Here is a 25,339-nt window from a genome sequence, read left to right as displayed (position 1 = left end):
GACTGAGCACACACAGACATTAAAACCAAACCCCCAAGGCTGGCAAAATTTACCATCTTTAGATGGTAACCAAAAAAAGAAAAATTCCCAAGTAAACTAAGTACAATAGTTTAAGTACACTGACCTGTGTGATAAAGTCGTCTCATTGTTTGGTTTCTCTTCCTTTGGAGGTCAGAGCAGCTCTGGGTTGCACCATGGTGCCATTGCTCTGTGCTTCCTACCTCTGTAGCCTGCCTGGCTCAGACCATAACTCTGGGTCAGTCATTCTAGCCACAGGAGCTCTTGGGAGGGAGAGCAATTGAGGCTGATAATTTAGGGTCAGGGACGAAGTTACTACCTAGGCCACTCTGAAGCAGAAACCTCATGTTTAGATGGTTTTCTGATCTAGTCATTTCCTTCAAGTATCCCTGGAACACCTCCTGTTAGGCATTCACAGTATTAACTGAATGAGTACAGGGATGAATAATCTGCCCAAGGGTAAACTGACTATGTAACCCTAATTCTTCTCTATTAGACTGCTTCAATTGTATTAAATATGATGCCGTCTTGGATCTGTGCTCTGTTGGTCTCACATGCTGTCTCTGTTGTGTGGTCCCTCTTCCCTCACTCTTTCTTCACCTGCTTACCCAGTGACCAGTCACTTTCAGAATTAACCAAAAGCTTTCCTGCCTAGCGGAAGCCCCCTGTGCAGCCTCAGGTTTTGCTAACTGGGGCCTTCTCTGTGCCCCTCCTCTTCTGTGTACCATGTCCAGGTCTTCTGTCCTGGCAGTCATTACTACATACAGACTGTTTTGTCCACTTACCCACCTGCTCCATAAGGGCAGGGTCTAGGGCACATTCTTCTTGGTATCATAGCACCCAGCACTGTGTCTGGCATGTAGCAAATGGTTAATAAAAGATGAAGTGAACTTTCAGTGGAGTCATTTGTTTGTATTTTTCTACAAGCACTGGAAAGATCACCTTCCATGTTGTTGTCTATAATGAACATTATTAGTTAATAATCATAATAAATAGAATAAAGTAGTTGATTCTGCACAGTCTTCATTATGTCATTCTGAGAGCTTTTTCATGTAGAGCAGTGGTAGCTGATCAGTCTGTCTTTACAGAATAGTTTAGCAACAGGTGTTTTTGTCTTGAAGCAGCTGCAAATACATTCTACACAATATTGAAGATACCGTCCACAGTATCAGAATACTGATACCGTCCTTTCTAACACCCACACACGTGTGTGTGTGTGTGTGTGTGTGTGTGTGTGTGTATGCATGATGTGTGTTCACACACCCACATTCTGATTCTGTGATGGTTCTTGAATAGGACCTGGACATTAGTATTTTTTAAAGCTATCCCGGGAGATTATAATGTGCAACTAGGTTGAGAACCAGAGCTGTAAGTGGTTTTGTTATATAGTAGAATCCACTCAGCCCTTTATACAAAATCTTAGATGTGCTTATGGAAGGTTTCATGTACTTTCTTTTATTTTCAATGTGTTAATGTTGTTTGAGGAGCTTTTTGGGACCTGAAATCTCTCTGGTCAGGCAAATCAGTGATTGAGGCCTTGGCTTATTTCAAAGATGACCTAATTTGGTATTTTCTCAGGTTGACTTTTTTTGTTATGTTTTAAAAATTCTTTTTCAAATATATGGAAGAGTAAGGAAAATAAGATAACAGCCTCCTATGTATATATGAAGATAAACAGATGAAGTTTTATCACATTTGCCACAATTCTTTTTTTTTTTTTTTTTTTAAGAAAAAACCACTTTAGTCCATGCCCTCCTCCTCTCCTCTGTCCAGCAGGTGATGGTTCTGCTGTAGTTGGTGTTCACAAACACTTTTCTTCTGTGCTTTTATCACATGTGTGTATACACACAACAACAAACAATATATATTGTGTTTAAAAACACCAACTGGTGTAGCTCAAGTTTAAACTTGTTTTACTAATTTATTTATCCATTCTCTGCACAGATCTACTTTCAAAACACATTTGTGCTTTTCCCAGCTATGAGAGAGCAGGCAGGTCTTCAAGCCTGAAGGCAGTTTGTCATTGAAAATGACCTAGATCTCAGAGTTGTTTTTAAGATTAAGTAAGATAATGTATATAAAATGTTTAGCACAGGGCTGCACACACACACACACACACACACACACACACACACACACAGCTTTATAAACATTTGTTATTAGCAAAAATTATATAATAGCTGCAGTTATTTTGCCAATAAATAAAATAACGCATGAACTCAGTTCCTCTGGAGTCCTTATTCTCTCTCCTGCTTATAATCTGCCAGGCATATTCATTGCTGTTCTCTGCATTTTGCCATTGGAGGAAGCAGAGGGCTGTGAAGAGTAGTGACTTGCCCGTCACTGCAATATGAATTAACAAGGCTTGGGGAGGGCCAGCGGAGCAACTAGTTCCTCTGTGGGCTGCAGGGTGTCAGAAGCAGGAGGTGAGGGGCACTGGCCATGCTCCTTTTCCAGCTGGTTTCACATTCTGCTTCCTATGAAACAGTCCTCTCGAGGGTCTGCTATGCGACAAGTATGTGCCATATCTTTATGCACATTATCTTTTGTTCAGTGAGTGAAAAAAATCTCAGTTAATCCATCTAGGCCTGGTTATCCCCATTTTATAGAGAAGAACACTCAGGCTGAGAAAAATTCCACAACTTTTTCAGTATCTCTGTACTGAAAGAGCATTCCTCATTAGGTCTGCTTGGTTCCCCAAATGGAAAAAAAATATTCCAGTGTTTCCCACTCCACAAAACCAACCAAGTGAGGAAAAAGCACTTAAATTAACTAATTTTAATTAAAGTGACTAGAGGCAGTGAGACTATAAGCAGATAATAGCCATTATGTAGATGCATATGATAATTATACCTGAAATTATATGTCCTGATTTCCAGGAGGCATACCTTAAAAAACTGAAGTATCATTTAGGCTTATTTCATTGGTTCTTTGCTTGAGTATATGTCCAGAAAAGTTTTTCTTAGATATAAGGTATAGGAGAGGGGAAAAGTTGAGAGAATGAATGGCAATACTGTATAATTAATCAGTGAATCTTGACTAGGATTTTGTGTAGACATTTAACCTTGGAACTATATTCAAAGAGTACATCTCTTGAAGGGAGATCCGAGGTTTGGGTGGGATGTACTAGTCAATGCTGGTGGTGTTCCCTGTTGATGTGTGAAACTATAGAAGCGATTGTGAAGATTTCTGCCCTTGGGAATCCACAAACACCCCCTTGAATTAGAATGACAAGGATGTACCTGTGTCCTCACTTTCCTTGTTTTTGCTAGGGGATTCCCATCGAAACATCATCATGTGGCTGGATCACCGGGCGGTCAGTCAGGTCCACCGGATCAACGAGACCAAGCACAGCGTCCTGCAGTATGTTGGGGGTGTAATGTCTGTGGAGATGCAGGCCCCGAAGCTTCTGTGGCTAAAAGAGGTGAGTGCACAGGTTTGGGGAGAGATTGCTCATAATAGCAGAGGATTCCTTCCAGGGAATCTATCCGTACCAGGCACCCTGCTCAAGTCTGTTGTGTTGGATTTTTCCAGCAACTCCCAGAGGTTGATCCCATTTTATTGATTCAGTAGCAGTTAAGTCATTCTGCATAACTCATGCAAGGCACTGTGATAAGTATTTGACAGAGATTATCTCTTTGAATCCTAACAGCAACCCTATAAAGTAGTTTTTTTTTTTCTTTTTTTGTGTGTGTTTTGTAAAAACTAAAGCTAATAGAGATTCATCAGCTCACCCTAAGCGACTTAATCTTAGCAGCAACCCTCTAGTTTTCTTTTTCTTTTTTATGTGTTTTGTAAAAGCTAAAACTAATAGAGATTTGTCAGCTCACTCTAAGTGACTCAGAAGCATGCAACAGAGCCAGAATCTGAACCTAAAACTGACTCTGAAATTGATTTTTCATAACATCCACTGCTCTACTGCAGTTCACAGAGGTTAATTACCATTCCAGTTAGAAAGTGGCAGAGCTGGGATTCAAGTCCTGATTTTCTAACGGGAACATTCTCTGCATACTTTTAGCCCCCAATGATTAATGTTTGACCTTGGTGGCATTTTATGGAATGCCTTTGTCATCTCACCTGAACTTGAGTTTCCATGTCCTTGTGTGATAAGGTGATCTCTGGACAAAGCACTTGCAGGTGGTTCCCGTTTCCAGATGTTAGGATCATTTATGAAGTGTGGAGAATGGTGATGTCAACTTAATGGTTCCTGGTAGATATGGATGCATGAGAAAGTTCAGGTCCTCTGGGAACTGTAAGGACTTGAAAACCCCGAGTGCTCTGGTGAGAAGAGAATTCATCTAAGGGTAAGACCTGCCGTGATTCATTTACTGGCTCTGGTGGGTTGGTTCTTCAATTAATCAAACGTGGCGTTTGGGGAGTCTCAGGGTACTGATAAGATGTCCTTGGATTGCCACCATGGGACAGATAGAGATGAGCAAAAAGGATATTGATAATTAAGGTAGGCTTGGGTTGTTACTTGTTTAGTATATTGAACTATTTTGTAAGTTTGAATTTGCAGAAAGATGTCTGTATTTGCTAGGAGTTTGAAAATACAGTGTTTTAGGAGTTGGGGTTTCAGGATCCTAATTCTGACTCTACGAGCATCACACTCTATGACTTTGAGCAAAGCATTTCTCATCCCAGGCTTCACTTTTTCCGTCTAGAAAGTGAGTGAGTTGAATTGGGTCACTTTGAAAACTGGATACCAAAATATCCTGAAATACAAATCAGATTACTAAACTGCCCTGCACTGCCCCCACACTCTATTCTGTGTTTGATAGGCCTTAATTGATTTCATTCTAGCAACCTCTGCCTGCTTGATGGCATGAGAAACTGAGGCTGAGAGAGAGGGTTATATGACTTTGCCAAACAGATGATAGAGCCAGAATGTAAACCGGTGTCTCCTGGTCTCTAAATCCCAGCTCATTCCATTTGTCTTGCAGTGCTGAAACCCTCTTGAAAGCTTGTGGTGGTCTTTAAGCCAGCCTAAACATGGTACAAAAGAACAAATGGGTTGGCCATGTCACCCTTGTTGGCCATAGGTGAGGAAGAGCCATTCTAAATTAGGTGAGGAGAATGGGAGAGGTGGTCATTGGTGCAATACCAGCACCTTCCTGAGCACCTGGTTTGTAGCCAGCTTAGTGCTTTGTGTCTCAGGAGATCTTAATATACATCCAATTATAAGCTTGAGATCAAAGTAAGCTAAATAAAACCCACAGAAAATAATTAATATCTAGATTGCCTGGCTGTGATTATGACCTAAGACTGACCATCCATCTGTCCATTCACTTAGTCGATTCCATTTCAGAATTTTCTGAGTAAGGCTCTAAACCGTGCCTCACTGTGTATTCAAATACCTGAACATTGAGCTTCAAACCTGTGTTTCAGATTTTTTTAAATTGATTTTTATTTTTTGGTAAGCATGCCCAGGAATCCTTGCTGAGAATTCCTTTGGTTTTACTGTGTTTGCAAATTCAAAATCAAAACAACTTCTAAAATCATTTTTCGCATCTTCTCCTTAAAGCATGCCAGTGGCTTTATAGCTTCTCAAACTTGAATGTGTAAATGAATCACCTGGAGATCTTACTGAACTGTGGATTCTGACTTAGTAACCCTGAGATGGGACCTGAAAATTTGGGTTTCTAACAAGCTCCCAGGTGGTGCTGATGTTCCTGCCTGCAGATTCACAAAACCTAAAGGCTTTTCTTTAGGTTTCTTTTCAGTTCTAAAGGCTTTTCTACCCTTATATCCTGAAAAGCATCTGTGTATGGAGAAGTGGAAAGCAGTTCCTTCTTTTTAGTGGGCCTATGGGGAACTGAGACATAGGGAAGTACTGCTTCCCAGGTGGCACTAGTGGTAAAGAACCCACCTGCCAATGCAAGAGATGTAAGAGACACAGGTTTGATCCTTGGGTCTGGAAGATCCCCTGGAGGAGGGCATGGTAACTCACTTCACTATTCTTGCCTGGAGAAATCCCGTGGACAGAGGAGCCTGGCGGGCTACAGTCCATAGGATCGCGAAGAGTTGTACACAACTGAAGCGACTTAGCATACATGCATACACATAGCTTCACTAACTGTCCAACAGCACATTCAACATCAGAACATGAGACTATGCAAGTTCACAGGGTTGCTAGGTGTTTACTCTTCATTCATTCCTTAATTTGTCAAATCTTACTTGTGGTCCTGCCATCATCTGGCAGTATGGTAGGCACTGGGGGCATGGGTACAAGGAGGACTCAGCCTTACCCTCGAGGGGCACGGTGTCCAGTGGGAACAATGGTGGGGAAGCATAAGGAGGCTAGAAACATGGACCCAGAGCCAACAGAAGATGCGCTGAGCACTGTGATACAGGAATATGAAAAGTGCTTTTGGGGAAAATAATTTGCTTCCTGGACAAGGTACTTGAGATGAGCCTCAAGATATGACTAGAGGTTTTGCCTAGTAGAGAAGAAAGGAAGGATATTCTAGAGAGACTGTTGTTTGTTATCGTAAGGTACATAGGCCCCAGGACAGGAGCCTGGGATGCTTCCCTGAGAGTAGTAGGAAATGAGACCAGGTAAGTAGCCTGGGCTTGATTTGTTAAGGGCCTGTTTGGTGAGAGAAATTAAGGATGGTTGTTAGCCAAGAGAGGAAATATCCTAGATACCTTGGGCAGGGTGAAAAGATTGGATTAGGAGTAAGAAAATGTGTGCATGGTGGGGAGTAAGAGCCAGTTTTCTTTTATTTTTTTTTAAAATTATTTGTTGCCCATGCCACATAGCTTGTGGGATCTTAGTTCTTTACAGAGATCGATCCCAGGCCCCAGCAGTGAATGTGCCAAGTCCTAACCACTGGACCACCAGGGAATTCCCCAAGAATCAGTTTTCTTATTTTTCTGATTATAGCACTTTATTGGCCTTGCTTTGCTCTTAGGATAAGCTCCAAAATTTGTAATGTGGCTCAGAAGATGATGTAGGATATCATTTTCACCTCCCCCCGCTGCTTACTGTGTGCCCCTCACTTTGCTCTCTCCGGTCCATCCATAGGGATCTACTCAGAGTGCCTCAGTCACTCCAGGTCTTTGCCATCTCAGAGTCTTTGACTAGGGGTTGGCCAACTATGGCCATGGGCCGAATCTGGCCTGCTGCCTGCTTTTGTCCTGGGAGCTGAGAATGGCTTTTACCTTTCAAATGTTGAAAAAGAATTTAAAGAAGAGTCATGTTTTGTGACTGGTGAAAATGAGATGAAATTAAGACTTTGGTGGCTGTGAAGTTTTACTGGCAGCCAGCCACATTATTTGTTTATGTACTGTCTGAGGTACTTTTGTACTTCAGCAGTAGATCTGAGTATTTGAAATGGAGATTGCATTTCCTGCAAAGCTGAGAATGTTTACTCTCTGGATCCTTATAGAAAATGTTTGCTGATCCCTGGTCTTAAATGACACTGGGCCTTCTGATTGAATATTCTTCCCTCTACTCACCATTGATTCTAACTCATCATGTAAATCTCAGTTTTACTGTCACATATTTAAAGAAGCCTTTTCTGACCCTCAAGTAAATCAGAGGTCTTTTGTCATTTTACTCTTTTTTAAAACATTAATTGATTTATTTTTGGCTGAGCTGGGTCTTGGTTGCTTCGTGCAGGCTTTCTCTAGTTGCAGTATTCGAGTTTCTCATTGCCTCTTCTATTGTTGTGGAGCATGGGCTCTAGAGCACGTGGGCTTCAGTAGCTGTGGTACTTGGGCTTAGCTGCCCCGAGGCATGTGGGATCTTCCCAGACTGAGGTTCAAACCCATGTCTCCTGCATTGGCAGGCGGATTCTTAACCACTGGACCACCAGGGAAGCCCTGTCATTTTACTCTTAATTTTATTTCATTATATCTTTCATAAGTTGTAATGGCATGTCCATTTGTGTAACGACTTGTATAAAGCTCACCCCTTCCAACCATTGTAATCCACAGGAAGATGGAGGTGATGTCCATTTTGTTCCTTGCTGTGTCCCTATACTTAATCAAATGCCTGGCACATAATGGGTACTCAATAAATATTTTTTGAATGACTTGAGTGGGACAATAAGAAGCTCTTACAGTTCTCCAGGTGAGAAGTGATGAGACCTGAATTAGGCACAGTGGGATGGAGAGGAGACAGGTTCCCAAAATTGTTAGGGATTAATGTCAGCAGGACATTGAGGCTGATTGGCCACGAGGGGTGAGCTAGGTGGAGGAGTCAGAGCTGACCACTCATTTCAGTATTGCTGTCATTCATGCGCTCCTTGTGCGTAGCCTGGAATCGAATGTCAGAGGCAGTTGGATAGAATTTGGAGTTCAGACTTCCCAGAAGACAGAGTGATGTACTAGGACCACCATGGCTCATGGGCAAAGCCACTTGAGTCCTAGTTCTGCAATATGGAATTTTAATCGTGTCTTTTTCATTTAAGGTTTATGTGTTTTAGGTTGACGTATGTCTACTTAATAAGAATTGTCAGATAAAAGGAAAAACGCCATTTGAATTTTTCATAACCCCCAGCAGTCTGGCTTCTCCATGTGGTCTCAATGATTCTGACTCTCATCTTAATGAAGGCCAAATGTAAATTAAGTTCTCTCAGGCTGAAACAGCTGGAGTCTCCTATCTTTATAAACATGAAACATTGTAGGGTAACGAGGTGCAGGCTGAGGAAGGTCAAGTAAGTTAACCGGCTGATGCTGATCCTGACAGCTCAGTGTTAATGGAAGATAATTAACTGGCTTGTAGAGGATGCATGGAGATATTCCAACCCCTCTTTTATTTTAACTCATTTCCTCTTTTTGCCATTGTCAGCAAAGCAGAAAGCTAATCATTTTATAGTTTGCAGTTTTCATTGTTCATTCCAAAGTCTGGAAGCAACTGGCTAGAATGTCAGAAAATTTTGTTGATGCGTTTAGAACATGTATCTGTCCCTTTCATTTCCCTAGTCCATACGCTTCTGCTTCTGTTCTCTTGGTAACATATTGGGAAAATGAGTAAGTGATGTTCTGATTGGTTCTAATGTGCTTTTTCCTGTATATGTAGGTTCTTGGGAGCAACCAGGGAGTTTGGATGCCCAGAGAGGTGGTTTGATAACTTCCTGCTAGCTGTACAAGGTGTCAGTTGAATGCTTTGCAGTAGGAACTATTAAAAAGAAAACTGTTAGACTTCAGGAAAGCCCGATCATTTTCTCCTCTGTACAGTGAGAGGCTTGCACAATAAGTGCCTTGACCAGCCTTATTCTTCTATTCCTCTTGATTATATAGTAAGATCTATTTTCTTTTCTTCAGGTTTCTTGTCTTGAAACTTTATGAAAGATAAACTGTCAGTTTCTGTCTTAAAAATGGAGCATTTCTTTTTTGATGGCAATATAGTGGAAACTAGTCTTTCTCTGTTAGTTACTCTGGCTTTAAATGCATGCATAGGTCTTGATATTATTTACCTACATTCGTCAGGTCTTTGCTGTAGAGCTAATACAAGACAGGAACTTTGGGAGGTAGAACACAGTTGTGTAACAACAAGTACTGGATTTGAAGGCAAATGACACTTGCATTTAAGTCTTTCCCCACCATTTACCAGTTCTGCATGACCTTTGACTAAATCAATGTCTGTGATTTTCAGCATGCGTAGCTGTCAAATAACTAATGACAATAATGTCAGTCTTGTGGAATTAATTGTAATTTAGTCAGATATTTGTAAAATATACAGTAGATATTCAAATAATAGTTTAATTCTCACTTCCACTGTGTTTTAAAATGTTTGTCTCTACTGATGGATATGTCAGTAACATTCTATAGCCATTGAGAGAATGTTAAACACTAGAATATCTTATTTCAAGTCACTGAGTGTAATGAGTTGCATGTTTTTCCTGTTTGAATAATAGCTAAAGAAAGCATCTAAAAATGACCACAAAATTGTCAGGCAAATCAACAGTCACAGAAAATAGTGGAAGAGTATAAAACATGTTTTCAGAGTCATTCATTTATCTGAATCCTCTGTATCCTATGTATGATACCTGTACCAGGAGGCAGCCAGCTTTGAACTGCAAAGCAGAGTGACTCACTGAATATCTTGTACATGTTTCCCCTAAAATTCACCAATGTGTATAGCCCCCGAGTTATTTTATTCCACAGTGATTATTTAATTTTTATACTACCTTGTGGTTAGATTTATCGTTTTTTATAAATGAGGAAGATGTGTGCATGCTCAGTCACTTCAGTTGTGTCTGACTCTTTGTGACTTTATGGACTGTAGCCTGCTAGGCTCCTCTGACCATGGGATTCTCCAGACAGGAATACTGAAGTGGGTTGCCATGCCCTCCTCTAGGGGAATTTCTCAACCCAGGGATCGAATTCACATCTCTTGAGTCTCCTAGCACTACATGCAGATTCTTTACTGCTGAGCCACTGGGGAAGCCCATAAATGAGGAAACTGAGGCCCCCCAAAAAGGTTAAATGTCTTACTCCTAGCCTCATATCATGTAAGTATATGTACATCAAAAACCATACAAACAGCTCCCTTCCTATGGGGGCCTGCCTTTACAAAAAAAGTGAACCTTGTCTTCACAAAATTGTAGCCTTTTTGAACTAAGCAATAAGAACAGAATAAGGAAATAGATGTGGTTTTGGAGAAGCCTCTTGAGAGTCCCTTGGACTACAAGGAGATCAAACCAGTCAATCCTAAGGAAATCAGTCCTTAATATTCTTTGGAAGGACTGATGCTGAAGCTCCAATACTTTGGCCACCTGATGTGAAGAGCTGACTCATTAGAAAAGACTCTGATGCTGGGAAAGATTGAAGGCAGGAGAAGGGGATGACAGAACGAGATGGTTGGATGGCATCACCGACTCAATGGGCATGAGTTTGAGCAAGCTCCAGTAAATGGTGAAGGACAGGGAAGTCTGGTGTGTTGCAGTCCAAGGAGTCGCAAAGATTCGTACACAACTGAGCGACTGAACAACAGCAACAGCTGAGGAAATAGATGAAATCAGTAGCTAAAATGTACATAGTGCTTATTATATATCTGCTGCTGGTGCTGCTAAGTCACTTCAGTCATGTCCGACTCTGTGTGACCCCATAGACAGCAGCCCACTAGGCTTCTCTGTCCCTGGGATTCTCCAGGCAAGAACACTGGAGTGGGTTGCCATTTCCTTCTCCAGTGCATGAAAGTGAAAAGTGAAAGTGAAGTCGCTTAGTCATGTCTGACTCTTAGCGACCCCATGGACTGGAGCCTACGAGGCTCCTCCGTCCATGGTATTTTCCAGGCAAGAGTGCTGGAGTGGGTTGCCATTGCCTTCTCTGATTATATATCTAGCACTTGTCTAAGCATTTCATCCCAGTTAAATTTATCTGATCTTCACAACCACCCTAGGAAGTAAGTCTCATCTTTTACAGATGACAAAACAGCCTCAGAAATGTTAAACAACTTGCCTGAAGTTACTCAGCTAATAAATGGTAAGGTTGGGGTTTGAACCTTGGCATTTCAGACCCACAGAATGGGCTTATCACCATTTCACTCTACTGCTTCTTCAAATGTTTGCCTTCCAGGGTTTGGATAAACTAGTTCAGGGAAGAAACTTGGATGTGACAACTTCAGGAGCATCTGAGGCTGGGAACATGGATGCTGGGATTATTTTTTTTCATTTACAAAGTATTGGTTGAGTGTTTCCTGTGTGATGAGTATTGGGGATGCCAAGGTGAGCAAGATAGATGAGCACCCAGCGTAGGCTTCTGGGAACTTAGATTCTAGTGTAGAGAGACAGAAAATAGAACAAATATATATGCAAAGTGATTTTGTTTCCTGGAAAATGCTATGAGGGAGAAACTCAGGTGAACAGATTTGGCATGGCTGTTGTGTTCTCTTGGGAGGTTTCGGTTGACAAGAATGATGAGATTTTCAGGAAGAAGGGGCAGCAGACTCAGTGGAGAGAAGACTCTCAGGGGAGAGAAGCACCTATGAGATCCACCTAGGTCAGCAGGGCCAGGGGCAGGGTATGAGCGAGGCAGACAGGGGCAGAAGTGGGGTTAGAGAAGTGACCAAGGGCCAGACCCTACACAGCCTTGAGGTCATTGGCAGGAATTTGGATTTATTCTAAGAGCAGTGGGAAATGGTTGATGAATTTTAAACATGGGTGTGACATGATCTATGTTATGACTTTGGAAAAAAAAATACTTCTGGCACATGTACTGGGTAGATAATAAATATTTGTATAGCAACAACAAAGTTTACACTGCAATGTTAAAGGGAAAAATTATGAGGCTCTACAGTCTTACAAATGTATTTGTTTTAAGAAATTTACAGTATAGGAAAAAATGGCTGCATATATCATTACAAAACACAATAATGAGATACTATCCATGGTTGGAATAGTTTGCTACTGTTACAGCACAGTGCTCAGGCCTTTATTACTTCTTAGTACTTTTCCATTAAAAAATAATCTTATAGTTCCAGGTATCCTTTCTGGTCGACAGCACTTCATTATTTAGCATGGGACTTTTTTTCGCCCCCACTGGGATTATTTCCTTAAACCATCTGCACTATATGAAGGGATTTACATACATTATTTCATCTAAGCCCCTCTGTGACAGGTATTATTATTCCATTATACAGATGAGGAAAACAAGACCTGGGGGCTTGAGTAGTTTCTTTAAAGCTACACAACAAGTGGTAGAGCCAGGATTCTCACTAGGTCCAGCCTCCAGCCCTGGGCGCTATCCATTGGCCTGCACTGCTCTGTGACTCATTTCTGCCCACGTGCAGGGTTATAGGCTAGCAGCCCACAAACTGAATCTGGTCCCCAGATGGGTTTTGTTGGACCCACCCTGTACTTGAAAAAAAAAATTCCTTTTTGAATTAGTGTCCAACATTTAAAAAAAAAAAAAGAAATTTCACATAAAAATCCAGATTTCTCTGTTCCTCTCGAAAAAATAATAAAAGGACTTGGCAGTCCTGGGTTCACATTCCCATGTGGGAGGAACTGGCCAGAGCTGCGCTGGGGCTGTCCCTCAAGAAGGGGCGAGTGTCCTGCATTTTACAGCGTTCCCCACCCAGCCTGCTTCACCATTTCCTCTTCCAGCAACTAACCCTCTGGGCGCTTGGAGCTGAGACCCAGGCCGCAAGAATTTGTTCAAGGACTCCATCATTACTTTTCCTATAACAGAATACTTAGAGAAATGGAAAGTCTTGCCAGATGGTGCATTTCTTGATCAGTGGATCTAAGGATACCTTACCCATGTTCTCTTACACCTCTGGATCTTTGCTGAGGTCTTCCTTCTGCATGGTAAACTTACAATGATTTCTTTTCACTTGGGGAAATTTATACCAATTCTTCAAGCTCTGAGAAGCCTTCCTTGACTTTCACCATGGAGTGTTGATTAGAGTCCCACCCTCTGCTCCGCCTATGGCATCTTCCTCTTACCCCTGCCCTGGAATGTATTAAACTATTATTGCATCTCATTTATCTCCACGTCTGTGATGTCTGGGGCATTGCTTTGCTTTGTATCTTAACAGTGATAACTCAGTAAATATTTTAATGGATGGATGGGTAAACTTACTAAATAATTTGTTATGCCATTTTTGGTTGCTGGGTGTGTCTGTTCTGTTCCAAAGTAAAGATCACTGCATGTCGAGCATATGTTACTTTTCTCTTCCTTATTGTGGAAAAAGAAGTTTGGAGTATTACTGCTCCTTTCCACCCCAGAGCCACCCCTTGGCTGCAGCCTATCACCTCAAGTCACTGCATATATTGTGTGAAGTGAAGCCTCCAGATAGAGGCAGAAACTCCTCTGTGCTTCTCTCCTTGTCTTTGTACTCTGAGGGGACTAACCCCTTTGTGTTGCTTCTTTTATCCCCAAGAAAATGGAAGACACATCATCTGAATCAAACAAGCTCTTTTTTAGAGTGTTTATACTAGGGCCATATTACGTTTGGACCAGATTTCTCCCAGCCTTTGAGCACGGCCGACCGTATTGTCAGCTGGTGTTAGGGCATCTGTTGTGGATTTTCTCTCCAGGGTGGTCTTCCCATAAACTGAGCTTGTAATTGAAATATATGGAGTGTTGAGGCTGATGGCCTGTCTTCATTTACCTGGACAGTGAATCTTTTCCTTATCCCTGCATTTGCATATTTGATTTATATGCCAGCTATGTGCTGTATTCTTTTAGTTTTATAGTCCAACAAAGTGATTTTAAAAAGCAGACCAAATTTTTTTAAAAAAGAAGGACTTGGCCTGATACCTAATAACATTTAATAAGCGTCAGCTATTGTTATGATAATATATTTTGTATTTTACTTTACAGCTTCTATGGCTTGAAACTGTGTTTTCTTTATTTGATTGATGACGTGGCCCTGTGAGTTAAATATTGAATGTTTGCTGCATTTTATAGATAAACAGAATAAGCCTCAAATAGATGCAGTGCCTTGTCCACAGGTATCAGGCTTGGGCCTTCATGAAGGTGCTTCTGGCCCTAAATCCTGTCTTGTTATTTTGTTTGTCATCTGTTGCATCATGTTCCTTTCTCATTTATGTTGGTGGTTTCTGAGCTCCATAAAAGTAGGTACCAAATCTGTTTCCATACCTGTTTCCTCCCCTTACCCAAACGTGGTGCTTCACATTGAAAACATACTCGATAAATATTTTCCAAATGATTCCTTGTTTTCTGGTCTAAGGCAGACTTATGGCTGAAATAAATAGCAAAGCCCCTGTCCCCAGCCTCCTTGCTGCCAGCCATCCTGACAACTGTGTAGGGATGTCAGCTACTTCTAGGAATATACAGAGAAGCGAGAGAACGATTGCTATGTTCCACTGGCCTTATGCCTACATGGTATGATTTTCGATGTAAGACAAAGATTGAACAAAATTCTTTTCTCACCAGGTTAAAATGGATGTAACATCTATTGGAGGAAAGAACTGTCTTTAGAAAATATACTAAAAAAGAAAGTGCATTTAATGCTTGTTGTGGTATATAGGAACTCATTAGCACGGTCAGCTTCATTGAGGTGAACTGTTCCGTTGGAAATCTGGAGGCCCAGGATAGGTGGATGTTAATTAGGGAAAGGGAGGACACAAGCCAGAAGTCAGGAAGGACATAAGTCAGAGCATTCTTCTGAAGTAGTAGTCTCATTTCTCTGAACATACAGTTTGGTTTTATTTTCTTTTGTTGTTGTTCTGTTGTTGTCTTCAAAATGAGAATAGCTGTTCTGCTATTGTAGGACTATGTTCATTTAATCAGTGAAACAAGCATTCATCTAGTAAATACTGTGAGAAAGGCACTGTGCCTGGGATGGGGAGGCAGAGTGGAAGCCAAGAGCATCCTTTATCTCAAGGGGCTCCCAAGGCTAGGATCAAGCGTAACAGGCTGTGAAAGCCATTTTTCCCAAACACTTTATTGTCAAAATTGTCAAACATACAGAGACGTAGAAACAGTTTTATAATGAACACATAGAACTCTGACCTGGATTCTGTCGTTAATATTGTACTGTACTTGGCTTATCAAGTGTATGTCCATCTATCTGTCCTTCTGTCCACCCAAGCAGGCCATCTTAAGTTTTTGGAATAGGTTGAGTCACTGTTGGGCTTCCCATATGGTGCTAGTGGTAAACAACCTGCCTGCCAATGCAGGAGATGCAAGAGGCACTGGTTCGATACCTGGGTCGAGACGATCCCCTAGAGGAGGGCATGGCAACCCACTCCAGTATTCTCCCTGGAGAATCCAGTGGACAGAGGAGCCTGGTGGGCTACAGTCCATAGGGCTGCAAAGAGTCAGACATGACTGAAGCAACTTAGTGTGCACGCACAAGACATTATTACACTTGTGAAAGCATGTTGAAATATTAAAAACCCTTTACTTTTTTGAGATGCTTATCAATATTATTCAAGATATTGACCCTGTTTGATTGCTATCCATGAACATTATTGACACCTACACTAGAATTTATTAAATATTCTACCATATGCTCTTAAGTCTGCTATCTCAGTTCATTCATCTGAAAATCCTGTGAAATAAATGTTATCACTTACTTTGAAGATAAAGAAGCTGAAGATGGAGAGAGTTAGATGGATTACCACCTCCCAGCTCTATGACTTCTGGTAGTGCTGGAATGCAAAAACCTGGGTTTTCTAACTCTAGGAAATGGATTTAAGAAGAAGTAAAGGCAAAAAAGCAAAATGGCTGTCTGGGGAGGCCTTACAAATAGCTGTGAAAAGAAGAGAAGCGGAAAGCAAAGGAGAAAAGGAAAGATATAAACATCTGAATGCAGAGTTCCAAAGAATAGCAAGAAGCGATAAGAAAGCCTTCTTCAGCGATCAATGCAAAGAAATAGAGGAAAACAACAGAATGGGAAAGACTAGGGATCTCTTCAAGAAAATCAGAGATACCAAAGGAACATTTCATGCAAAGATGGGCTCGATAAAGGACAGAAATGGTATGGACCTAACAGAAGCAGAAGATATTAAGAAGAGATGGCAAGAATACACAGAAGAACTGTACAAAAAGGAGCTGCACGACCCAGATAATCACGATGGTGTGATCACTGACCTAGAGCCAGACATCCTGGAATGTGAAGTCAAGTGGGCCTTAGAAAGCATCGCTACGAACAAAGCTAGTGGAGGTGATGGAATTCCAGTTGAGCTATTCCAAATCCTGAAAGATGATGCTGTGAAAGTGCTGCACTCAATATGCCAGCAAATTTGGAAAACTCAGCAGTGGCCACAGGACTGGAAAAGGTCGGTTTTCATCCCAATCCCAAAGAAAGGCAATGCCAAAGAATGCTCAAACTACCACACAATTGCACTCATCTCACACGCTAGTAAAGTAATGCTCAAAATTCTCCAAGCCAGGCTTCAGCAATATGTGAACCGTGAACTTCCTGATGTTCAAGCTGGTTTTAGAAAAGGCAGAGGAACCAGAGATCCAATTGCCAACATCCACTGGATCATGGAAAAAGCAAGAGAGTTCCAGAAAAACGTGTATTTCTGCTTTATTGACTATGCCAAAGCCTTTGACTGTATGGATCACAATAAACTGTGGAAAATTCTGAAGGAGATGGGAATACCAGACCACCTGACCTGCCTCCTGAGAAATCTGTATGCAGGTCAGGAAGCAACAGTTAGAACTGGACATGGAACAACAGACTGGTTCCAAATAGGAAAAGGAGTACGTCAAGGCTGTATATTGTCACCCTGTTTATTTAACTTATATGTAGAGCAAGTCATGAGAAACGCTGGACTGGAAGAAACACAAGCTGGAATCAAGATTGCTGGGAGAAATATCAATAACCTCAGATATGCAGATGACACCACCCTTATGGCAGAAAGTGAAGAGGAACTCAAAAGCCTCTTGATGAAAGTGAAAGTGGAGAGTGAAAAAGTTGGCTTAAAGCTAAACATTCAGAAAATGAAGATCATGGCGTCTGGTCCCACCACTTCATGGCAAATAGATGGGGAAACAGTGGAAACAGTGTCGGACTTTATTTTTCTGGGCTCCAAAATCACTACTGATGATTACTGCAGCCATGAAATTAAAAGACGCTTACTCCTTGGAAGGAAAATTATGACCAACCTAGATAGCATATTCAAAAGCAGAGACATTACTTTGCCAACAAAGGTTTGTCTAGTCAAGGCTATGGTTTTTCCTGTGGTCATGTATGGATGTGAGAGTTGGACTGTGAAGAAGGCTGAGTGCTGAATAATTGATGCTTTTGAAGTGTGGTGTTGGAGAAGACTCTTGAGAGTCCCTTGGACTACAAGGAGATCCAACCAGTCCATTCTAAAGGAGATCAGCCCTGGGATTTCTTTGGAAGGACTGATGCTAAAGCTGAAACTCCAGTACTTTGGCCACCTCATGCGAAGAGTTGACTCATTGGAAAAGACTCTGATGCTGGGAGGGATTGGGGGCAGGAGGAGAAGGGGACGACAGAGGATGAGATGGCTGGACGGCATCACTGACTCGATGGACATGAGTCTGGGTGAACTCCGGGAGTTGGTGATGGACAGGGAGGCCTGGCGTGCTGTGATTCATTGGGTCGCAAAGAGTCGGACATGACTGAGCGACTGATCTGACCTGATCTGAAAGGTTATTTGGTCAACTCCAGCCTCTATCAGGCAACGCACCCTTCCCCCCACCCCCATGTCTACGGATGAGATACCTAGGTAAAGAGATCTAGTTCTCTTAGTTTAAGCTTCAAATCCCAGATAGCATTTTGTCTAACTCAAATTTTTAGATAAATATGAACTCTAGAATAAAAAGTTCTCTTAATTTAGACATACGATTGAAGAATCATGCTTGGAACTGGATGGAATCTGCGGTTTCCTCTACTACACAAGCTCCAACCCATTTCTCTTTTTCTCTCTGTGGTCCAGCACATGAAGTTACCTCCCAAAGGTCTGGCCTCTTCCTTCTCTTTGCACTCACCTGAAATGTTTACAGTTGGAAAAAATGAATAAATGACTCAACTACTTCCTTAACTGTTCTTAACCTGGGGGTCCTGGCAGTAGTTCTGTAGCTAAGACCTGACTGGAGGCCAGTCTCTCTGCATGAAGCTGTGGCCACTTTGGTGGTTGAATGATAAAGGGATTCCAGGATCTGCATGAAAGCCCACATCTCTGAATCTTTCCTGTATGGAGAGGCTGGGGATTAGGTGAAACTTGGGCACGAGCTCAGTAATAAAAGAAAGTCTGATCTCAGCTCTACAGCCTAATCAGTACTCTTACCCACACCCTCTCAAAAAGCTGCTTTAGTCTGGCTTCCAGGCTCTGTCTTCTCAACAGTCAGTGTCTTCTGGCTCAAAAACACAAGACTAGGGAATTAATGAATGAGTAAGTATATCTATATAGAAGACAAAGCCATATGTGGTCCAATTATGAGTGTTTAATGTATTTTTGCTATTAATACATTTCTAAAGTGCTCAATTCCAGTATAAATCTATTTGGATAAATAGCATACAGAGATAAATACCTGGAAATCAGTGTTCTGCATTATTTGAGAAGTGCTGACTGCTTATTGAAAATAAGAAGATATGATCTAATTGGTTATGTCTGGGAGTAATGATGGAGAAGGCAGTGGCAACCCACTCTAGTACTCTTGCCTTGAAAATCCCATGGACAGAGGAGCCTGGTAGGCTGCACTCCAGGGGGTCGCCAAGAGTCGGACAGGGCTGAGTGACTTCACTTTTCACTTAGGGAGTGTTCAGAGGGAAATAGAAGCTGCCTGGGTAGTGGCTGCCCTGTTTGGTCTCTGTCTCTCATTCAGTCTTTGCTTAAGGATCAGAATAGTGGCACAGATCGATGTTCTTCTCCCAATAACATTGCGTGTGTAGAGTATTGGAGCTTGCCCAAGAAAAGCAAAGTGAGCTACCAGGACATGAGATCTTTTTACCAATCAATTATTGATAGTATTAATAATAAGTATTTCATCTTCTCTATTGATATTATTCACCACTGATTAGCAAAAATGACCAGTCAAGGGCTAGCAGCAGTCAGGGTCTGGCATTTGGGAACAGCTGTTCTCCATGACCCCTGAAGTTCTCTTTCAGCGCTGGTGTTCTGTGAGCCTAAGATAGATAGGGAGAGAGTCGGGACTAGAGTGAAGCCTACTGCAGTTGTCTTGGCGTGAGGCCGTGTGGTCTGGCCTTGGCCAGGGGTCAGAGACCAGCCCATGGACCTGAGAAAGGGAGTGAATCACTGTGCAAGTATTTATTGAGCACCTCCCATGTCCTGGGAGGCAGCAAAGAAGAAATACTAGGTTTGGAGTTCAAGTGGCTAGGGTTTCACTTACTCTCTGCATGATCTTGGGAAATTCATTTCTCTTACGGGCCTTAGTTTCCTGTCCATAAAAGGTATTGACACCAATATTTTGTATCAGAAGGTATTTGGTAAGTTGTAGAGTGCTGGAGGTAGTGATGTATATTCTGATGATGATTAGAACAGAAAAAGTTGATTTTTAGGAAAAAGGTTAATGAAGTCTATTTTCCATATGCTCATCTCTAAATACAGTTAAGAAACCTAAGCATGAAAGTAAAAATCCACATTTTCTTGAGGTAAGCACTGTTTTTTTTTCTTTAAACTATGCTTAATCTTGCTGGACAGCTTGGGGAATGGGTGCTGTCATTTGTGTTTGAGCAAATGGGGACAGGCTGAGTGTGAGTATTAGAGCAGGGCATCTAAATCAAGGCTAACTCAATCCTCTACCCTTCCTAGAACAGCTTACAGTCCCAGGGAGAGAGAAAATCCATCCTCAGATGCCCCAAGCAACTGCTTCCAGAGCAATTTCACTTGCACCGTTATGTGTAACTTTAGGGTACTGTCTTCAGCAAGCAACATTCTTAGGACTATGGCTATAAGAGCGGGCCCCTGTTTCAGAGAAGTCTGAAAATGCTAGCATGGTGCCCATCACTTCCTTCCAGAGTTGACCAGGGACATTCATTCATTCAGCAAATATTTACTGAAAATGTGTTTTATTCCAGGTATTTGGTTAAATGCAGTAAACCAGAGTCCCTGTCCTTAAGCAGCTCATATTCTAGTAGAGGAACAGAAATAAAGGCACAGCGCTCTGTAAGCAGGATGGAAATACACCCATGTTAGGGGAGAGGAGTCAGGAGGAGATGACGCGTAGGCTGGGAGTTGATGGAAGCGGGCGCTCGGCAGGGTGGATGACTGGTGCACGGAGGGGTCTGGCCGTCCAAGGAAAGCAGGCCTCCTTGGGGCTGCAGTGGGAGCAGTGAGAGCCTCGAATGTGAGAAAGCAGTTCTGTGAGTCAGTCTAAAAGCACCTTTTGAGGCCCTTTTGTGAATTCGCTACTATTCATCATGGGAATTTCCTTTGTAAACATTATGGAATGGAGCCCTAGCCCCAGAGAAAAGTCAGAACTTTCTGTCCCACCTGTTCTGACCATCCCACCGCAGGGCCTGGACCCATGGCGACAGGCTTGGCGTGCTCCTGTGGCTGCAGTGTCCTCCCTGGGCCCAAGGAGAACCCTGCTCATTTCAGTCCTCTCAGGACCAGACTAGACAGTGTCCCAGAGCACAAGGCAGGGAGTGAGCCCCTGTTGTCTGGGAGGGTGGGATGGAACACCTACTTGGTGGGCGTGTGACTCAGAGGCGGTGACATCAGCCATGACTTCATTCCCTGAGAGGAGAGGCGGCTGCAGACCACGCGCGGGGCTCCGGCTTCTGCCCTTCCTTCTCCACCTCTGTCTCGTCCTGGGGACATTGTCGTGGTCTTGCTCTTGTTTGCCACGCATCTTTCACTTTGCTGCTTTTCTGTCCTCATTTTATTCACTTCTCATGTTTAACCTACTCCTTCCCTTCACCTTAACTTCCCCTTCTCTCTCTCTCTGTCTTTTGCTTTTGTCTTCTTCGTCTTCCTTCCTCTCTTCTACTTTCCTTTGTGTCACTTTCCTTCTCGCTCATCTTCTCTGCTCTTTTGTCTTCCTCTTCCTTCTTCTTCCTTTCCCTCTGCCCTTTCTCTTCCTTCTGTGTCCGAAAAGTATACGGAAGCTGGTCCTCCTACCTCCCCCTCCCCTCCAGACTTCCCTCCATGTTGTTGCTATCCTCCCCTTCCTAAAACTGGATCCACAAATCACCCCCTGCTCAGGACTCAAGGTGGCCCCCATTGTCTTCTGACTTGAGCATCTAATATGAATTTCCCTCTTCCTTCGCCTTGGCACACGTCTCTCTGCCTGACCTTTCCAGCATTCCTCTCTCATGACCATGGATAGTGTTGCTGCTTCTTCCTGCACTTTGCTCAAGCCGTCACTGCAGCTGGACTGTCCTCCATCCCGTCTTCCTTAGTCTTTGCCTTCTCTCCACACTGAGGTCAGACTCTCCCTCACAAGTAATACCACCCCTCTGCTGCCTGCCCACAGCAGTGCCTTTCTTTCATGACCATGCAGCATCCTCAGTTTATAAATCAGATGTTTTCAAACTTAAGAATTATTTTTTGCTGCTTATCCAGCCCTGCTGAGTGTTTCCTATGCAGATTCTTTGCTCCACCTGGCCAATAAGCAACCTAAGAATTAGGACCAGTATATTCCTGCCTTTCATCTATGGTTACCTTCATGTGTAGCACACACCCAGCCACAAACTGGGACTGATGGACAAACTGTTGTGTGGTCAATAAGTATTTCATTTAAGAAATCATTATTTCATGTTATCTCAGGGACATAGGTGAATAAATTATGATCTCTTCTTAAAAGGACCTAAGAGTCTAATAAGAGAGACGGATTGGTCCCATATAATTTGAGAAAAGTAAGGATTGTGAGGGAAACTAACATTTACTTGTGATTGTGCCAGGATGAACATTGTGACAGGTATAACCTCATTGACTGAATCCTACTAACAGTGCGAGTTAAACATTGCTGTAAGTGAACAAAGGGAGACCCAGAGATATTAGGTGACTGTTGTTCAGAAGTAATGTAATTACCAAGTAGGAGAACCTAGCTTTAAAAATTTTTTTATTATTTTAAAAATGTATTTTATTAAAGTATAATTGATTTACAATGTTGTGTTAATTTCTGCTGTACAGCAAAGTGATTCAGTTATATATATGTGTGTCTATATATATGTATACACATATATAAATATGTATATATATGTATATATACACACATATACAAATATTATTTTAAATGTTCTTTTTCATTATGGTTTATCACAGGATATCAAATACAGTTCCCTGTGCTATACCATAGGACCTTGTTGTTTTTCCATTCTATGTGTAATATTTTTCCTCTGCCAATCCCAAACTCAATTTATCTCTCTCCCGCCTCCTTTCTTCCTTGGCAACCAAAAATCTGTTCTCTATGTCTAAGTTTGTTTCTGTTCTGTAGATAAGTTCATTTGTGTCATATTTTTAATCCTACATACGTGATACCATCTATTTGTCTTTTTCTTTGTCCAACTTCACTTAGTATACTAATCTCTAGTTACATCCATGTTGCTGCAAATAGCATTATTTTTGTATTACTGAGGAGTATTTCATTGTATATATGTACCACATCTTCTTTGCGGATCTTCCCAACCCAGGGATCGACCCCGGGTCTCCCGTATTGTAGACACACGCTTTACCGTCTGAGCCACCAGGGAAGTACGTTCATCTGTCGATGGACATTTGTATTGTTTCCTTGTCTTGGCTATTGTCAACAGTGCTACAATGAACACTGGGGTGCGTGCATCGTTTGAATTATAGTTTTGTCACTATATGCCCAGGAGTGGGATTGCTGGATCATGTGGTAACTCTGGTTTTAGCTTTGTGAGGAACCTCCATACTGTTTTCCATGGTGTCTGTACCAATTCACATTCCTACCAACAGTGTAGGAGGGTTCCCTTGGGAGAAACAAGGTTGAAACTAAAGTGCGTCGGTCTCCAAAGCCCATTGTCCTTCCTGAAAATGGAAATGTGGTGGAGCAGACATTCTAACTAATACAGAAATCACTTGAGAAGTGGTTACTCTGCGCCAGATGTTGTTCTGGACACTTGACATACCCTTGCTCATTGTTCTCTCAGTAGCTGTGTGGTAAAGGTGGTGCTGTGCCCTCTGTAGTCACCATAGACAGAGAGATTGAAGTGAAGGTAGTTGAGTAGCTCTCCCCAGGCCATGATGCATTAGATCTGGGATTTTCGCTCTTGCAGTCTGTCTGTGAAGAAGAAGCAGTGGAGAGTGCAAAGGCGCCTCTGTGCGGAGTAGAACATTGTGTTACTAGAACTGCCATTGCATAGGTCAGTTTGAGGAATCAGGGACAGGGTGGGGAGGGGTGGTTTTGAAAGGCAAACGTGTTGAGAGATGAGGCTAAAGGGAAGCCTGGGGCCATGCCACAAAATCCTTATAGTGTTCAGTGCCCTCCGTAAGGACTCTTTACAGAAGATGCAGAAGTGTTCCTTAGAAAGGATGTTTTCTGTGATGTTGGGCAGTTATGCACCATCATAAGGAAGAGTTCATGAAGTTCTGATCTTCTGCTACTTGAGTAGTGAAGGGATTCTTAGTTGTGGACCTTGTCCACAGACATATATATCATATGATATATATGTGTATACAGAAAACGAAGATCATGGCATCTGGTCCCATCACTTCATGGGGAAATAGTTGGGGAAACAGTGGAAACAGTGTTAGACTTTATTTTTTTGGGCTCCAAAATCACTGCAGATGGTGACTGCAGCCATGAAATTAAAAGACGCTTACTCTTTGGAAGAAAAGTTAGGACCAACCTACATTGCATATTCAAAAGCAGAGACATTACTTTGCCAACAAAGGTCCGTCTAGTCAAGGCTATGGTTTTTCCTGTGGTCATGTATGGATGTGAGAGTTGGACAGTGAAGAAGGCTGAGCACCGAAGAATTGATGCTTTTGAAGTGTGGTGTTGGAGAAGACTCTTGAGAGTCCCTTGGACTGCAAGGAGATCCAACCAGTCCATTCTGAAGGAGATCAGCCCTGGGATTTCTTTGGAAGGACTGATGGTGAAGCTGAAACTCCAGCACTTTGGCTACCTCATGCGAAGAACTGACTCATTGGAAAAGACTCTGATGCTGGGAGGGATTGGGGGCAGGAGGAGAAAGGGATGACAGAGGATGAGATGGCTGGATGGTATCACTGACTCGATGGACATGAGTCTGAGTGAACTCCGGGAGTTGGTGATGGACAGGGAGGCCTGGCGTGCTGCAATTCATGGGGTCGCAAGGAGTCGGACACAACTGAGCGACTGAACTGAACTGTTGCATATGACATGCACCATATCTTTATCCATTCATCTGTCAGTGGAAGTTTAGGTTGTTTCCACACACACACACATACATACATACATACATACATACATACATACATACATACCCAGATAAGTCCCCCAAGATGGGCCAAATGGAACTGTGAAGTACACCCATCCTTTATGTGTTGGTATAAGTAATGTTTGGGTTGAAGGAAACTGGAGAAAAAAGAGGAAGGCCATCCCTGCCAGCCAGCCTGGATCTGCCACCAGCTTGTCCTCAGATGTCCCAGAGCACACGACATCTGATGGAGCACTTTTCCCGCTTCGGCCCCCTCTCCAGTGTGCTTGGCAGGCGTTCAGGGTAGTGCTGCACTGACCCAGGAGTCCCAGCCAGGAAGTGAATGAATCCATTTTCCAATTAAAATGAAACTTCTCCAAAGGACCTGCTCACCCTGAGAAGAGAAATTTATCTTCCTGGCAGTCTGGCTTGGCTAGGATATGTCTGTGCCCCTAAGACAGACAGTGAAAAGCCATTAACTTGAATGAGAAAAGAGAAACTGTGACAGTCCTTATTCACAACCTCATTCATTTATCCATTCATGTCTTATTTCCATTTCCTTAAACTCCTATTTTGGTTGCACGTCTA

At 42.4% G+C, this 25,339-nt stretch overlaps 1 protein-coding gene across 11 annotated transcripts in view; it reads left to right on the top strand.

Annotated features, from left to right (window-relative positions):
- Positions 1-25,339, top strand: part of FGGY (FGGY carbohydrate kinase domain containing) — a 514,571-nt gene that overhangs the window by 50,569 nt on the left and 438,663 nt on the right. For 9 of the 11 annotated variants that reach the window (XM_055585688.1, XM_055585682.1, XM_055585690.1 and 6 more), the window contains one exon: positions 3,291-3,442. In XM_055585688.1, coding sequence (XP_055441663.1) covers positions 3,291-3,442 — 152 coding nt within the window. Of the gene's footprint in view, positions 1-3,290; positions 3,443-5,835; positions 6,577-25,339 lie in introns of those variants that run through there. The other 2 variants (XM_055585693.1, XM_055585692.1) reach the window with 2 other exon arrangements.

The sequence above is a fragment of the Bubalus kerabau genome, chromosome 6 (assembly GCF_029407905.1).
Source record: "Bubalus kerabau isolate K-KA32 ecotype Philippines breed swamp buffalo chromosome 6, PCC_UOA_SB_1v2, whole genome shotgun sequence".
Classification (NCBI taxonomy): Eukaryota; Metazoa; Chordata; class Mammalia; order Artiodactyla; family Bovidae; genus Bubalus; species Bubalus kerabau.
The sequence above is the reverse complement of the archived record's forward strand: the minus strand, read 5'-3'. Positions and strand labels throughout refer to the sequence as shown.